Below are 18,163 nucleotides of genomic sequence, written 5' to 3' on the forward strand. Positions count from 1 at the left end.
GGGTGATTGAAGTAGTTGTCTTACGTTATTAAGGTGGTTTAAGTGCGTCAAAACCTACTTCAGGCCAGAGTGGGCTAAATGTAATTCAGACACACTTGTTGATGTAAGGCAGGAGATGAAGTTCTTTGTCGTATCCTGAGTTCTGAGTACTTTCTCGGGAGTTTTGAAAGTCTGTCGTTTGCTTGGCACTCCAGGTGTGCTTTATAAACTTTCTTTTTCCATGCTTCAAGTACTTTTTTAGTCTAAGACAGCATTGCCAAGGACACAAAGAATTGTGTTAGCAGCTACCCCTACTCCTTGTCCTTACTTCTCCCTCAGAGCTGGCTGAATGAGACCTTTATTACCAGCTGTCTTTTCTGATATCAATTTCCACTTCACACTTTAAAAACTAAAGTTACAACGGGTCGTGTGCCACAAGGAAGGAGACAGCAGCGGTTTCCAGTTTTTACGTCTCACACGTAACCACCAGGCGTTCTCTTGGCTCGTTCTGTGGACTGCTCTGTAGCCCTGCGTCACAAAGAACAGCCTGTTGTCCTTTAGTCACCACTAGGACACCGCGGGACTGAGCTGTAGGACAAGGAGGAGTGAGGTGTACTCTAGACTCTGACCACCAGACAGCTGTGTAATCTGATTATGCCCCTTCACGGTGGAGAGAATTGTGAGAATGGAGGAGGTACCGGGGCCAAAAAAAAAAGGGCTGCATTTCGGTACAAGTCTGAGACCCGTTTTTGCCTCTGAGCTGATATGTTTATCACATGGGTTGTTGTCTTTGACTACAATCAAAAAATACATGTTCATAGCCTTTAAGGTGACATTTACCAAAGCAGATCATATTCCTAAAGCACTGTTTGAAAGCTCCCCTTCGTGTGACATGAGCTGACCCCCAACTTTTAAGACTATTTGGGGGGCTATAGGAATAGCAACCACTTTTGGACTCCTATGATGTAGTTAGCCAGAGAAATCGATGACAGACAGGGGGAGGGGTGGGATTAAGGGCTACCATTCTGCCACCTGGTAAACTGAGTCTTACATAGGAGGTGAGAAGGATGGTAGGAAATCACTTCCCTTTGCTAATCAGTTGATTGCTGTATTAGAGTGGAGATAAGAAAGCAGAACCGTCTTCTGGGTCTCCATCTTTACTCTGGAAACATGACAAGGACATGGAGGAAGATAGAGCATCCTCGTCCTCTGGAACCATTGTTCAGGTAATGCTGGGCATCTTTATCTTCTACGTTTTGATGTCCTGTCCTGGGCCCAGTATGCTACATTAATGCACTGACTTTCTTGATCCTGCTTCCAGGATAATTACATGGTGCTTCCTCTTTGATTTATAGCTACATATCTTTACTTGGCGCTCCTCTTTCTTGGCCCCCTTTGTAACCAGGATTTTGCCCATGACTATACTTAAACTGCCCTTGACTTCTGGGTGTCAATTTAGTGCCCTTTTATTAGTCCTAACCTTTCTTGATCTCTCCAGCACTAAACACCTCTTCCTTCTTGAAATGCAATGTTCCTTTGGCTTTCCCAATTCTACACTTTCTTGTCTCATCTACCTGCAGCCCCTCTTCTGTCTCCTTCTCTTGCCCTGTTTCTGTGACAGTAGGCATTCCCCCAGAGTTTCCTCCTCTTCTTTCTTCTCTACGTTCTCTTATGGTGATTTCTCCCTGGTCCTCTCATAGGTTTGGCAGTAACCTCTTTGCCAGGGATTCCAAATCAAATCTCGAGTCTTGTCTTTCCCGTTAATCTGTTCCGCATTTCTACCCTCCAGATATATATATTTTTCCTTTTGGATGTATTCTCTTCATCTCAAACCCAATTTTCCTTCAAAGCTTGCTCTTCCTTCTAATCTCTCCGTGTCTGTTAATGGCATCACTAATTCTCAGTCTAAGACAAACTTCAGAGTCATCTTAGGTACCTCATTTGTCTTACCTTTCATGTCCAATCAGTGGCCAAGTGATGTCAATCATCAGATCCTTCTTCTCCTCCCATTGTTTTTGTCATCATCCTGTTCCAGGCAATTTGTTAACATCTTCCCTAGACTTTGGGAGTAGCCTTCTAAGTGTGTTCATAACCTCCAGTCATTTATATCTCTATACAGTATTAACTGATTGCTTTTCCTGAAACAATTCATGCTAAGCTCCAGTCTTTCCTGGATTCTGATTATCCACTGAATAAAATGCTATCTTCTTAGCCTGGCATTCCAGACTTCATGATCCCAACCTACCTGTCCAGTTTATGTAAGCTTCACCTTTGGTTCTTGGTTTATACCTTTCTAGTAGCAGTTACTATTTTCAGGACAATAAAAAGTAACGTTTTGTTAGGAACTATGAGGTGCTTTGTATATGTTTTCTTGTTTAATAATCATAGGAATGAGTGAGGTGGGTTATATTCCCACTTTGAAGATGAAGTAAGTGAGGCTCTGAGAGTCCAGGTTAACTTGTCCAAGATCTCGCAGCTTGTAAATAGCGCAACCAAGATTGGTCCGTTGTGACATCCAAACTTTTCCTACTGTACTGTGTTAATTATTTGTGTACATTTCATTTTCCCATTGTTCAACCTTGATTAAGCTAATATGTGAGAGTGCTGGATCAAAGTGTACATCCGGGGGGAGGATATAGCTCAGTGGTAAAGTGTGTTCTTAGCAAGCAGAAGGTCCTCGGTTCAATCCCCAGCACCTCCATTAAAAACAAATAAACAAATAAATAAATAAACCTAATTACCTGCCCCTCCAAAAAAAGTATACATCCATTTAAAAACTGCCCTCAAACTGTCCTCAAGAGGGATTCCTGGCATTCCTACCAGGAATGCATAAAAGTGCCTCTTTCCTGATTCCAAGCTGATACTGGATATTTTCAATCTCAGCCAAACCTAGCCAGTGGCTTAAATTGTCTTACATACATAAGAATGTAGAATATCTCTTTAGGTGTTTATTGGCTTTTGTATTCTTCTTTAATGAATTACTTGTTCATGCCATTTGACTTTTTCTACAGAGGGGTTACTGACTTATAAGAATACTTAATATATTAAGGATATTAACACTTTGCAAGATGTCATCCCAGTCTATTTCTTTTTTAACTTAGATTGTGGTGTCTTTTGTGGTGTGTGTTATTTTATTTACATTGTTAATACTAACATTTTTTCCTTTATTGTCATGCTTTAAAAGTCCCTCCCCACTCCTAGATTAGTAGATTCACTCATATTTTTTTCAAGAATTTTTATGTTACAACTTTTGCATCTAAATATTAGATATAATTAGAATTCACTGTTAGTAGTGAGACAAGGATTTAGTTATATTTTTCATGAAATGCCTGCATAGTTGTTCCCAAATTTTAAAAATTCATCTTTCCTCCCATTTATCGGGAATATGACCTTTATCATATAATCTTATTTAATTTTAATTCTCATAATAATCCATTTAAATACATAATTCTCTAGATTCCTTGTATGTTCCTCATTAACTACAGAGCCTTAGAGCCTTTCAGTCTACAAATGAAGACAAATGTGAGTAAGTGGATTTTTTTTCCCTAATGAACAAACTTTTTCCTAAATACACCTGACTTCTCTGGACATTTTTGCAAGCAGATGATTTATAAAATGAGCAGATGCAGGAAGACTAACTTGTGTGGCAGCAGGGCAGGAACTTTTCTGGACCCCTGGTTCTTTTTTTTTACAGGAGGCAGCTGGAAAAATAAGCATATGTGATAGTTCCATGGCACAGATTCTTGCACCAGACTCACCAAACACTGAGCAGGGTCCCGAATTTTCCCTGAGCCCCAACCCAACAGAAGAGGTAAGTCCCTGTCGGTGATACCCAGACTAGCCCCCGAGATGACCAGCTCTCTGTGTTTTGCAATATTTTCTGTTGCAAACCAAGAATTCTTTGTGAACTTCGACATCTTCATATGTGCTGCCAGGCTGGGAAACTGGGAGATTTGCCATCAGATATTTACATCGAGAGTCAGCACGGCACAGAGCAATTCAAGATTTTTTTACTCGCTCACCACTTGTCAGGGTGAACCAGCCTTTTCAATAACACCTACTTCCTTCTTCCGTGGATATAACTTACGGGCGTGATGAAAGTGGAGAGCTATTACTGATTAACTGCCCATTATATAAAAGGCATTTGTATTTGCTGTCTAATCCTCAGATTAAATAAGGTAGGTTAATGCCTGCCATACGTTTACAAATGAGGAAATCAAAACTCAGGGAGGAAAAGTACAACTGGTAAGTAGAGGAGTAAGGAGACAAAGCCAGACTATTCCAATGTGCCTTCCTAATTTGGATATTTAGTATTTAAAGGTGTGAAACCAAGGTAGTTTTGGCATCACACAGTAAGCCGCCACCATACCATCCCAGCGGCATATTTAGTATTTGTACCAGTGCAATTAGATAGGATACTTTAGCCAGGCAGTTTTGCATTTTATCAAAAGGAGGAGCAGGATGTGCAGATGTTTGTAGCATTGGTGGTAGATTGTTTAAAGGGTTGGTATCTTGGCATGAAATACAGCCGCAGCCAGAAAATTCATTTGCATTTTAACTGGATCTTGTAACTTAGATCAGCGATGTGTTATGCAGAAATCAAGCAGTATTGACATTCGCTAACTATGAGGCTAACTTGGATGCCAGAAGGTTGACAAAATTATGTCAAGAATGTGGACTTGTAAACGCTAAGGCATAATGAAATCAGAGGTTGAATCCTGGTTTTACTTTGTGGCCATAGGCAGTTTGAATATCCTCTTCCAGCCTCAGTTTCTTCCTCTGTACACAGGAACAATGGACTTGTGTGAAGTATGAGATGGTCTTAGCACAGTGGCCCAGCTCTAGGGCCTGATAAAAGGTTGGGCATTATCAATTTACATTAATGCTTTACAGATGACATGCTTGTCTTTAACGGGAAATACTAGTGGTCACACTTTTTTAGCCCTCCAAAATGTACAATCATAAAACTTTCATTTAAATAATTTCTGCTTTTAGAATTTGGGGTTATCATTTGGAGAAGATATTGAGCAGGGGTGCTACTGTGGAAAAAACTATGGACTCAGAATTACAAGGTCACAGAGCTGTGTGACCTTGGGGAACTAATTTATGTCTGGGCCTGAGCTCAGAAGCAGTGGGATGGGAGGTGTGTGAACTGATTAAATGTTAAATGCATTTGGGTTTCTCTTACTATAAGAAGAAGTGAGTGAACTGATTCCTGGCACGTTCCCCAGGCCACCTTCAGCTATTGAAGTTCTACGGTTGCAAATAATCTTTTTTTCTTCAGTCACCTTTGGATTCTTTTCAGGCTTGAATAACTAACAAATAAAAATGAGATTAGTTATCCAGCTTCCTTATTTCCTCATTAATTGAGTGAGTTAATGAGAAAGAAACTCAGTATTGTCATTTTTTAAATGTGTGTTGGAGATACAGATGCTCAAAGAATGTTTTTGAATAAATAAGAAAGGCGGAATAAATAAGGTTTTTGCAGATTAATTAGCTAATGAATGAATCAGTATTAACAGATTGTTATCTCAGGTGACCAAAAAGGATCCCCGAATCTTTGCCACTAAGATATAGCAGTATCTGAAAAGTAGAAAACAGTTACTCAGATGATCAGAAATTGGTGCCTGGCAGTAAAATCACATATCTGTTCCCTTTCTAAAGATCAGGATTAAAAAAGAAAATTGAAACAGGTGAAATCTAAGTAGAGACCTAACTGTGTATGAACAGAGAACACAAGGCAAAGGAAGACCCTTAGGAAGGTGATTTCTTGAAGAAGATACTGATGAAGGTGGGGAGAAACAGCGTTTTGGCAGAAAAGAGCAAACATATGTGAAGTTAATAGAGGGTCAGGGGAACAAGTACGGAATGAGTGCAACTCAGAGACCCTTCTGCCAAAAGAGCTTTCCCAGTCCTCATCAGTGTGTGTGAAAATGGCTGGTATTTTCATACCCTGCATGTTTTTGTTACCACTTGCCAATTTTGTCGGCTTCTGTTGTATGGAAAGTTCTATGTTTAAACCAACTTTCACAAACATTAGGAAATGTGACTTTGAGTTGAGTTAAGGTATATATTTGTGAGCAACTCCCATTTCTCACTTGGCCAAAATTGTGCCTTATTAGATGCTAACATGTAGATAGCGAAGTCTTATATGGAAAACACTGTATTTCATCATAGAGTGAGTAAAATATATATTGAGATCAGTGATTTTGTAGAGCAAAACACAAATCCTTACTCCTAAAGAAATGCCTCTAGAAGGGTTGAAAATACTCTCACCATTCTGGAAAAGGATGTGGGAAGCAAAAATATCTCTGCATCAATTCATCTTTTGCCTGCAAATTGAAAATATCTATTGTATATTTACTTGAATAGTCTTCACTTGGTATCTGGGAGAAATTTTTCTACTGGACGGATAAGCAAGCCCAGTTGTTTCAATATAAGAAGTATACATCACTGTATATTCTTGCCTCCTTTGTCAAAAATTAATTGACTATAGGTCTGTGGATTTATTTCTGGGCTCTTTATTCTGTTCCATTGATCCATATGTTTGTTTTTATGCCAATACCATGCTGTTTTGATTACTGTAGCTCTTTAGTATTGTCTGAAGTCTGAGGGTTATTCCTCGAGCTTTGTTCTTTTTTTCAATATTATTTTGGCAATTCTGGGTCTTTTGTGATTCCATATTAATTTTAGGATTATTTGTTCTAGTTCTGTGAAAATTGTCCTGGGGGAAAGTTATAGCTCAAGTTATAGCTCAGGACCAAGCATGCACGAGGTCCTGGGTTCAATCCCTAGTACCTCCATTAATTAAATAAATAAATAACTCTAATTACCCCCCCCCCAAAAAAAAAGAAAAAATGAAAAGTGTCCTGGGTAATTTGATAGGGATTGCATTAAATCTGTAGATTGCCTTGGGCAGTATGGCCATTTTAACAATATTGATTCTTCCAATCCAAGAGCATGGAATATCTTTCCATTTCTTTAAGTCATCTTTAGTTTCCTTAATCAGTGTTTTGTAGTTCTCCATGTATAAGTCTTTCACCTCCTTGGTTCGGTTTATTCCTAAATTTTGTTTTGGATGCCATTTTAAAAGGAATTGTTTACTTTCTTTTCCTGCTATGTCATTGTTAATGTGAAGAAATGCAACTGATTTCTGTATGTTAATCTGGTATCCTGCTAACTTGCCAAATTCTTTTATCAGCTCTAGTAGTTTTTGTGCAGAGTTTTTAGGGTTTTCTAAGAACTCATCTACAAAACAGATTGCAGACGTAGTAAACAATCTTATGGTTATGGGGGCAAAGAGGGTGGAAAGGGATAAATTTGGGAGTTCGAGATTTTCAAATTTTAGCCACTATATATAAAAATAGATTTTAAAAATTTCTTCTGTATAGCACAAGGAACTGTGTTCAATATCTTGTAATGGCCTTTAGTGAAAAAGAACATGAAAACGAATATATGTATGTATATGCATGACTGGGAGATTGTGCTGTACACCAGAAACTGACACATTGAAACTGACTATACTTAAGTTAAAAAAAAAAGTACACATGGCACACATCATATTTTCTTTTTACTATGTACTATAAGCATCTAGTCCTTAACTCAATAATATTTGAATATCTAGAAGGTGAAAAGTATTTTTAGAGATTCTCTCTGAAGAATAGGAGAAAAATTTCCAAACTACTCCCCTGAAGCTTGTAACTCAAAGCTATTTTTAGTAGGGAGAAGTTGAGATAAGTAACAGCATGTATATCAGGGGAAAGAAAGCCAAAATATCTTATAATCTAACTACTTGAGATGTTAAGTTAAAAGTATGAGGCATATTTCCTTATATTCCAGCCAATGTGTAAAGATCTTTTTTTTTTCCTGTTTGAACAGAGCGCACAGCAATGTAAGCATTGCTTAATCATGTGTCACGCAACTTTAAACAGCAGCCAGTTCGCTGAACTGTTTCAGACACACACCCACACGCACACCCTCTCGCTCATACTCACCTGTCTCCTGGGGCCGTTTAATGAACGACAAGCCCGTTTGCGTCCTCTGCGCCCAGGAACCCTGTACCTGTGTACCTGCAGATCTGCTGCTTGGAAACCTGGGGCGCCAGGTCACGTGATCATTGCTATGCCCATGGAGGTGCATTTTTCTCTTCTTTCTTTCTTACCTCTTCTGCCCATATATATATTTGTTTCTTTTAACTGGGGAAATACTGTAAGTTCACAGATCTTTGCCAGTCCGAATCTAAACATTTAGAACTCCTGGCTTTTCACCGCTGGATTATCTTTGGATTTATCATAGGGTGCCACGCCTCCTGTCAGGGCTGAAGCTGTGGGCTTTTCTGACAAGCAAGGAGCTTTTGAGGCCACAGTGGAGAAACCTAGGCCCGGGCCGGCGGAAGTCCTCCATGTCTGCAAGACCCAGGTGGCCAAGCTGGAGCTGTGGCTGCACCAGGCCAACGTGGCATTCGAGCCGGAAACATTAAACGCAGACATGCAGCAGGTGGTGGAACAGCAACTGGTAGGGTGCCAGGTAAGGCGGCCGGAGCTGAGTTCACGGCCTCTTCACCAATCACCTTCCAAGACGGGGTGAATTTCTCTTAAAGCAACAGTGTGATTCTCCCTGTTACTCTGACCCCTGCGGCCTCAAATTCTTGTTCTCAGGATAATTCTTTGAAGTGATTTATGTGAACAGAGTATTTGGGAAGATAGTAATGGGTAAGATCTCAGAATCTGGAACTCCAGTCCAGCTCTGTCCCATTAACTGAACTGGAGTGAGTAAACTCACCTCATTTTCCTCATACAGTAGGTTCTCTCCTGAGACTTGATCAAGATTTAAATGAGATAAAGTATATAAGTCAGTGTCTGGTGTATAAAGTATATATAAAGTGCTCAATAAATACTGCTACTTTATTCAGGATATTAAGTTCTTTGAATTTTCATTCATCAGAAATGAAACTGAATACCCTGATTTGCAAGATTGCAGATACAGCATAAAAGGGCTGTGCTGTCATTTTACTAGGAATGCCCCTACTCTGCTTGGGAGGGACAGGAATGTCAACTTCCTTGCCTTTAGTCACTCTGAGTAACAGTTGCTGGCATAGCCCACGGGTTGGGATCTCTGTATCCCTCCAGGAAGGGGCCAGACTGCTGACCTTGCAGCAGCATAATCCAGTGTCACAACAGCCAAGGCGCCACTCCTAAGGCCCCTTAGACTTGCCTTGGCCTGATGTCTCTGCCTGATCGGCTTGTTTGCAGTGGTCCCCAGGGACAGGGACTTCCTCTGCGAGTACCCCCAAATCACTGGCCAGGGCCACAGGGAGCTCCACCCACTAGAGCTCGTTCTGGGGTTGAGGAAGACACTTTGGCCTGAGGCTGGCACTCCTCCCCTTTTTCTGTTCAGACCCACAATCTTCCAACACCCAGCACCTGCCTAGTGGGACCCAGGCAAGCAGGCTGACTTCCTTCGCTGGACAGCTCAGCACCTCTCACCCCAAAAGTCAGCCCCAAGGGGTGGGTTCACGCCAGTACTGGCACTGCCACGTGGCCTGGCTGAGGTGTTGCAGGGGAGTCTGGAAAAGACAGTGTAATTCCACACAGAGCAATGCTGTTCTACCCTGACACTGCTGCGTTCCAGTGTTGAAACCCAGCCATTTAAGGCTGTCCAGGAGCCATTTGCCAGTTGACTGTCCTGCTGACTAGTTAGATAGACCCCATGGCCAATTCCTTGATCATCACCAGAATCCCATCCTCGGCCACTTGTAGTGAGCTCAAGGATTTGGGGGGCTGCTCAAGGAAAAGATATGACCACAAGGTGGCAGTAGCGGGTAATGAGCTTTATTTGGGCAGAGTTTTGGCATAATCAGAAGGGACTGGGAGTCCCTCATGGCAGGGCACCTTCCAGAGGCTTTGGCAAGGGAGAGGGGTGGGCCACCACCCAGAAGGGGAAGAGAGGAGGGGACTTCCAGGAGATAGGGAATCCCAAGAGGCTTGTGTATCTAGGGGATGTCAGAGAACTCTGAAGGACAGTAGAGGCTGAGGACTTCAGAGCAACACCGTTTGTCTTAACCAGGGTTAGCAGATATGGGGATCTAGTTTTGAGTCTGGCACCAGTGAAATATGAGCTAATGGTCCCGCCTATAGTGAGGAAATAAACAATATAGGGGTCCATACATAGGGGCCATCCTTGGCTCATTTATAAAACACCATGGCACATATAGTTTAATATTGAAACGTAAAAAGCCTTACAGTGGTCTGTAAAAATGCTAAATTCCCAGAGGAAAAATGTTCAAATTTGAAAGGAGCAAACAGATCCATCAAGAAAAAATTATATTCAGTAATTTAATATTTGAGAAAAAATGCTCAGCCTTGATTATTAAAGACATGCAAATCAAAACATTTGTTGTTTTGTTCCTACATTACCTTGACAAAATTATGTCATCCAGGAAAACTCTGGAGAAATTGATCCACTAATGTCTGTCTGATTCCAAGTTTTCAGAAGTCAGCTGTCATCAGATAAAATGTCCATCTGCTTTGACCTAGTTATCCCATTACTTTAAATTTAACCTCTGAAAATAACCCAAGAAGGAGAAAAGTATTTAAGGCAGCATTGAGTACAAAAGTGAAAAACTGGAAACAGTTTAAAGGCTTAACAATAGGGAGGTTAAGAGAACCATGGAGTGTTAACTTGCAGCTATTAAAATGGGAATTGTAAAGCGTAGATATGAGACACATGAAAAAGTATACAGAAAACAGCTAAGTGGAGAAAAAGCACAGAATTACAGTACGCCTTGTTTACAGCCAATCTAAAATCTATGAGCTCGTATTGTTTAAGCTTAGAAGAGTCTGTATATAGAGGATACAAGTAGTTTGCTTGGATGGAGAAGTTAGAAGGATATTATTTGAAAATGTTTTAAGAATAGAGTTTTTCCTGAAGTTTTTGTCAAAGCATTGGACTTGTTCTTAGTCACACAGGATGTTAGCACAGCCATCACAGTGCTGGAATGTGAGTCTGACTGCTGCGGCTACATTTGTGTGCCCAGCCAGTTGGCACGACCCTCGGGGCTCCACAGCCCCGGGAGAGGACAGAACTTGACCTGTTGAGGAGGATTACAACGACGGTGACTTGCTGGGAAACTTACTTCATCCTCCTGATTTATTTTTAGACCTGGGTGTAAGTTGGCCAGTTGTATCAATGACTAAGTGTTTTAGGTTACAAATTATGTCTTCTGTGGTCTTCTGATATTTTGGAAGCTTATTTGTCCTGAGAAAAACAAGGAAAAGAGCCAGGGAAAGAATTTTCAAAGAGTTCTATGGAGATCTTTTAAAATTACTGCTCAACACTTGGATTCAAACGGAAAAAGTCCAGGAAGGTGGGGGGGAAAATAATGGTAGTTGACATAGACTGTGTATCAAGCCCTGGTCAAAGTACGTGGATTTAACTGTAGCTCCTCAAAGTGACCCCAGGAGGTAAGTTCTATTATTATCCCCATTTTGCAGATGACTAGAGGTCATATGTGTGTGAATCTATGACAACAGATTCATGCAACGTGTCAAGTGCCTCAATTTTCCCCACTGCTAAGTGGGAGGGCTGGGGTCTGAACCCAGGGGTCTAGTTCCAGCGTCTGTGTGCTTAACCACTAAGCTATACTGGGTACATTCAGCTGTGTTTTCTAAAGTGAATATAGAATCACTTGTTTTAGATTAGAGAGTGATATCTTTAATTTGGGATTGGTTTGGTTGTACCCCTATTAAAAAGCAGAGGAATTATGTGGTAGTTTTTTTTTCCCCTCAAGATCCCTTCCAACCTGTGTTTCTGAGACTTCTTATATACACTTAGGTAGAGAGAGTGAATCTAACTTATGTTGGGGTGTAACACTTGTTTAAGACCAGAACTATGTACAATTGAATGATTTTATTTTCTAGGCTATGCTAACAGAGATTGAACACAAGGTTGCCTCTCTGTTAGAAAATTGCAAAGACCAGGGCCTGGGAGATACTGGAGCCACTCATCAGGAGGCTGAAGCACTTTCCTTGAAACTAAAAACTGTGAAGTGCAATTTAGAAAAAGTCCAGATGATGCTTCAGGAGAAATACAGTGAGGACCAGGTAAAATATGGCTGTGTGTAGACATGTATGTACGTATACGCATACAGTAGACCCATCAGGAGGGAACTCTGGGTGAAGGTCAGGAAACAACTATAGAATTATGCCTCTTAAAACTGTAAGGGATGGTTGTGCTGGGTTTTGTCACTGTTTTCATTTTGCTGTGCGGTTTTTCCCACCTAGGTTGTTGTTAGGGAAGGTGTTGGTTGAATTGGGTTGGTTGTTCTTACTGATAATGAGTTCTGGTGTAAGCAAGCCTTCTTTATACAAGAAGGATGTATTTTAAAGGAATTGTGTTACTCCAGTTGACTGGAAAATTAAGCCTTTATAGATAAGATTAAAATTTGACATCAGAAATACAAAAACCCGTTTCCAGGGTGATTTTGTTATTCATTTACAAATATTTATATATATTGATTGAAGTATCTTACAGTTAAAAGTGTTCTTGTGACTTTTAAAAGCATTCTGTTTGTGTGTGTATATATATATGCAAATGTGCATCTAATGAGTGGGATTTTACTATGTAAGGTTTGCATCTGTACTTATGAGATGGTGGTTTCCACTTATAGGACTTACAGTCAGAGAAAGAAGACTGGCTCCACGTACACCAGCTGTGTGGATCTCCTTTTATTAAACTAATATGTTCTCTCTCTTTCAAAAAATCTACTTAAGTTTTAGACATGGGGGAAATTTGAGTTCATAAGCATAATATTGTGTCTGTTTTTGGTATTTTTCCACTTTATTCTCAAGGAAAAAAAGGCAATAGATTTTCCTCTCTTTTAGTAATTCACTGGGTGAATTAAATTGAGGAAATGATAAGATGACCACTTCATCAGATGTAGTGGCTTTTGAAGTTGTTATGAAACAAGTATGTTAAATCATAGTATTTAGTTATCATAATTAACAAAATCCAGTCATCTACTTCATATAAAGCTTCTCCATTATGGAGTCTCATTATTTGAATCGAAATCAAGTGGGCTACCATTTTAAATAGATGGCCATCATAAAATGTTTTGCAGCATTCTGCCATTCTAAAGAAACCTTCAGAGCATCAGAAAGTTCTCCAAGCAGATGACCTTTCTGAATTTGAATCTGTTGTAACCGAAAGGCCACCATTCAGCAGACAAAAAGATTTCCAGCAGCAACAGGTAATTTCAGCCCTGAACAGTTACAAGAATAAGAATAAAGCTTTCTGTATGGGATTTCCCATTGAACTAAATACTGAGCTGCCATTGGAGTGTTTTCTTAAGAGGAAGCGTGATGTGTGGGTGTTCCTGGGTGTTCAGTAGCTCTGAGTTTGAGCCTTCACTGCAGGACCTGTGGGGCTTTTATCTGCTACAGCTGGGGACACTTGAACTTCCCTAACTCTCATCTTATATCCAAGCAAGCAGACATCTGCAGGATGAGCTTACCTTTATAACTGCAGCACTGCTTTCCTTATTGTTGTAAACTGTGTTAGTATCTTCTGGTGGCTTTCCATGTAAGTCGTATATATTAAACGATACTTGGTCATTGTGTGAATATTTTTAATAGGTTTTTGAAAAATAAAAGTTAACAAGAACAATCAAGCAAGAAAAAGAAATAGTAAATGATGATTTAGGAAGTGGTTCCGAATCAGATGATCTCAACAGAAGAAACCCTTGGGTACTAATCGAAAACCTTGATTGATAGGACCATTTGAATCTTACTCAATTATAGGTTCTGGAGTTAAACCCAATGGAACAGAAAGATTTCATCAAATTCATAGAATCCAGTGCTCACAAAATGTGGCCCCAGTATTGCCAACACAATAAAGAGACAACTCAGACATCATCCGTGAGGTAAAATATTTTTAAAGAATTGAACGTTCAGTAGTTTTATGGTTGGGAGAATTAAGAGTGTTTCTTTTAATGTCACTTAGAAAACGTCTGAATTAATAAAGTTTTTGTTGATTATTCTTTTCACTTTTTGTTTTCCCTTAAAAGTAGTAAGGCATCTAGCCCTGAAAATGATTCTGCAGACTCGGTCTTGTCACCTCAGGGCCAAAGTGGAGACAAGTGGCAATATTTACATCATGAACTCTCATCAAAAATAAAGCTCCCTCTCCCTCAGCTTGTGCAGCCCCAGGTCAGTGTGTATGTGCACACAGCGTCGATAAGCGTGTTTATCTTTGAAAAGTCCAACAAGCATGCATTAAACACACATGCATGTTCTGTATTATGTAGCAATTTATTTTCAGAAAGCAAAGATGCCACGTGGGTTTTCTTACCTCGCTGTCTCCTTTCCACCTTCCTGTCAATCTGCATTAAATTCTCCCCTTTGTGCTTCCCTTGCACCCTGGGCTTCCCTGAGAATAGCTCTTACTCTGCCATGCGCCTGTTTATTTGTCTGTATTTCGCACTAGATGGCATGGGAAGAAAGACCAGGTCTTCTTGGTTCACATTTGAGCGCCTGACACAGTACCTGGAACATCATAAAATCTCGGTTACTATGTATCTGTGAATAAAGGAATGGATAATATATGTTTAAAAAAAAAACACTTTAAAAATGACACGGTGCTATATGAGTATCATTCATCCAAAGACTTTGGAATCCACCGGCCCCTGTGCCAGTGGTACCTGTCTATAGGTATCCTCCCCAGCACACTTTGTCATACCTTATCAATGCCGTTACACGGTTTTATTCATGCTGTGCCAGCTACTGCTGGATTTCTCTCTAAACAGGGAGTCCATGCACAGATTAGCACTGTTGCTACCAGCAATCAAGCTTCTGCCTTCAGCTTTGCACTCAGACTTCTCAGGCAAAGGTTATTGATGGTTTCCCAATCCCCAATTTGGTGGGAGCTTTTCAGTTTTCTTCTATTCTGCCAAGAACCTATTTGACCAATTAAAGTTGAATCAGATTCATTAGTAGGGCTTTAGCCTTGGTTTCTCCTTGACATACATACTGTAACATGGATGTCATTCTTCTTCCAAGGACAGAAACCCATCCTTGGTTTGCCCCCCTCCCACCTCAGCAGAGTCTTCTACCACCCCATCCTGTTTTTTTTAACATGTTAGTTTTCCAATTTAGGAAGGAAATGAACTGAATCATTCTCCCTTCTGAAGTCACAGTTCATTTTCAATACTTATTTAGCTTTTCAATAACAAGTCAAGATGTGGATCTGTCCCCGGAGGTGACTCTGTTCTATTCTAAGAATTGGCTACGTGCCAGGAGTCTACCAGTAAATGGGAAAAGAAACAGCTAACCTCAGAACATGGATAGCATCACTACTAAATGGAAAGATTAGTGATTTTACTCTATTTTTCAAATTACAGTTTGTTTTCCCTCGTTTTGTTATCTAAGTGGACCCTCCAGTGTCTGAGTAAAGCCTGTCATGATTTTCAAAGCTGTCCAAAATACTTAATTTTAATTTAATTAATTTTTTTCTTATAAATGACAAGTGTTAAATGACAAGATAGACAAAAACGCTTACCAAGAAAGTAACTCGGAAGGTAGCACGTTAAGACATTTTTGCTGTTTTACAGTAACATCAGTAGAATCTCAAACTGTTTGTAATAGGGTGTCCCTTTTTCAAGTAGGTTGCCACAAATACGAGTATTCTACCCAGTGTAAGTGTGCATAACTTTAGATACCCAACAACTGATGAACTGAAAACTTACACCACCCAACTTGAAGACCTGCGTCAAGAAGCAGATAATCTTCAGACACAGGTAGCTGCTGTACATTTTTCTCATTCTAATGACAAAAATGAAGGGAAATGTGATAATGTAAATTGGTCCTAATTTTCTCTGCTGAACAAATAATAGGACATATAATGGAATGAGTCCTAGAATTGCAAATAGAATTTATCTCTCTTGCCAACTCTGATAAACTCTTGGGAGTGGTTGCCTAGAATACCACGTGCAAGGGCTTCTGACCTACATCCAGGATTAGCAGAAACAAGGATCGTGATTGATTCGTACTGTCTGCTGTGGTACTCTCGGACCGCAAGGGTGGGAGGGGGTCGTGGGAAAGTTTCCAATGTTGAATAGGCTTAACACTGAAACCATGTGGATAATCTTGGGTATCCATCAGAGAGGAGGGTGGGAAGCAGCCTAAACTGGGGTGATTAGTAGCTTTCGCAGGTTTTTAAATTACTTATGGTCACCATGCTGTACCATCCCTATCTTTAAGATATTGCACCCCCTTCTAATGAACCCCTTCAAGTTTCTTGACTTCTTTTCCTTCTCCAGGCCATAGTTGATTTCATTAACCCACTTTCTCCCACATTAAGATGTGGGAGGCAGGGAATAGTGAGGATAGTATGGTTTATCCAGGACCGCACTTCCACCTGGATGGCCCAACTAAGGGAGTCCTTCATCTTTTGATTTACCTTTTGATTTCATTCAATAGCCAACTCACTACCCAACACTGAGTTTCTTTAACTTGTTTCTCTCAGCATTAACACCTTAATTTTCTTTATTAAACTACCTAGTTCACAGTGTATTTGAAACAACAAATTATTACAACAATCATAACATAAATTGTAAACTATAATGAAAACCAGGGGAAATGTCAGCTTAGGAAGGCAAGGAATCTTAGTGATTTTTATTTTTCCTTTTCTCCTCTTGATTTAGGAAAATGTGTCAGAAGAAACATACACAAATTTGGATAAAAAATTATTTGATCTATTTCTGACTCTCAGTCAGTGCCTCGGCAGCATGGAGGAGATGCTGCAGACACCTGGGCTCTTCCGAGGGGATGTCGGTGCCCAGCAGGTGCACTACGAGGTAGGGAGCGTCCGTCAAGCCCATGTGTTGGCAGTTACCACAGGCAGCCCATGTGTTAAGTCAGAGCTGACGCCTCTTAAGGTCAGAACTCATTGACTGTGTTCTTCCCCACTTTGCAGACACTGGCTCTTGAGTTGAAAAAACTTTACTTAGCTATGAGCGACAAGAAGCATTATCTTTTGAAAGCCATGAGTTGGCCTGGCAAGAACCCCAGCCTGTTCCTTGACTGTTTTGATAACCTCCAGGTCTACTTGGAGCACACTCAGGCTACAGCTGCCTCTAAAAGCAAGTCCCTGAAAGCTGGCCTCGACTATAACCGCAGTTATCAGGTACGAGTCTGGGCGCTCCTCCTACTCTGGCACTGCTTTAGGTTACAGCATGGACCTCTAACTTCCGTTCATTCCTATTTTCGGTGGCATTCACAAATGGGTATTGCTAAGGAAAGCGGTGAAACATTGTTTCTGTGAAGGTCCTTAGGTTAGATCAGCTGCTCATGGTTGGAGACCGTTTGAAAGCAGGTCCTTTCCAGAGTCTCGGGTATGAATTTGTTAGGCTGAGCTAAAGTAATATTTTTTTTCCTGGTTTACATTCGGCCACTTAAAGGGTGTCATCTGGAAGGATTTCTAGGTAAGAGGGAGCCATTAAGGTTTTTGAGCAAAGGAATGACAGTCCGTGTACGTTTCTGATAGATCCATCCGGCAGATGGCTCATGTGGATTGGAGCAGAGAATTGAGGCAGGTGGACAAGTTAGGAAGCTACTAAAAATTGTCTAACGAAAAAGAAATGAAACACAACACCTCCTGGGAAGGAGTCTTGCCCATAAAATCAAACCTGAATCTGATGAAGCCTCTAGAATCCAAGGGAAATAGACACAAGAGAAGATCATGTTAAGCAGCACCGTGGGAGTGCAGCCAGACCAGTCCAGACAGTGGGAAGTTGTACAGAATATAGGACCCATTTTTTTCCCACCACTGCTGCCTCTTTAACAACAAAAATGGAAGAAACAAAAAAGAGAGATGAGTGGGGAGCCTGCAGATTATAAGAGACTTAAGACACATGTTAATCCATCACGACCTCATTTAGATCCAAATTCAGATAAACCAAAGAGAAAAGGTATAGGCAATTAGAGAATTGTGAACCCTGCCTGGACAGTTAATAATACTAAGAAATTATTATTGATTTGTAGTATTTTTAAAGAGAGGGATCTTTATCTTTTAAAGATGAATACTGAAACATACACTGATGAAATAATATGATAGCTGGGATTTGCTTCAAAATAATCAGAGGCAAGGGAGGTCAAGAAAGCATAGGGGGGAGTGCAGAGGAGAGACAGCC

At 40.4% G+C, this 18,163-nt stretch overlaps 1 protein-coding gene across 1 annotated transcript in view; it reads left to right on the forward strand.

Annotated features, from left to right (window-relative positions):
* Positions 1 to 18,163, forward strand: part of SYNE2 (spectrin repeat containing nuclear envelope protein 2) — a 289,020-nt gene that overhangs the window by 191,895 nt on the left and 78,962 nt on the right. The window contains 10 exon segments of the mRNA XM_032482160.1: positions 1,095 to 1,205; positions 3,674 to 3,790; positions 8,275 to 8,505; positions 11,898 to 12,080; positions 13,097 to 13,225; positions 13,776 to 13,897; positions 14,042 to 14,183; positions 15,638 to 15,769; positions 16,676 to 16,828; positions 16,948 to 17,157. Of these exon segments, the coding sequence (XP_032338051.1) occupies positions 1,095 to 1,205; positions 3,674 to 3,790; positions 8,275 to 8,505; positions 11,898 to 12,080; positions 13,097 to 13,225; positions 13,776 to 13,897; positions 14,042 to 14,183; positions 15,638 to 15,769; positions 16,676 to 16,828; positions 16,948 to 17,157 (1,530 nt within the window).

This window comes from Camelus ferus, chromosome 6 (genome assembly GCF_009834535.1).
Source record: "Camelus ferus isolate YT-003-E chromosome 6, BCGSAC_Cfer_1.0, whole genome shotgun sequence".
Taxonomy (NCBI): Eukaryota; Metazoa; Chordata; class Mammalia; order Artiodactyla; family Camelidae; genus Camelus; species Camelus ferus.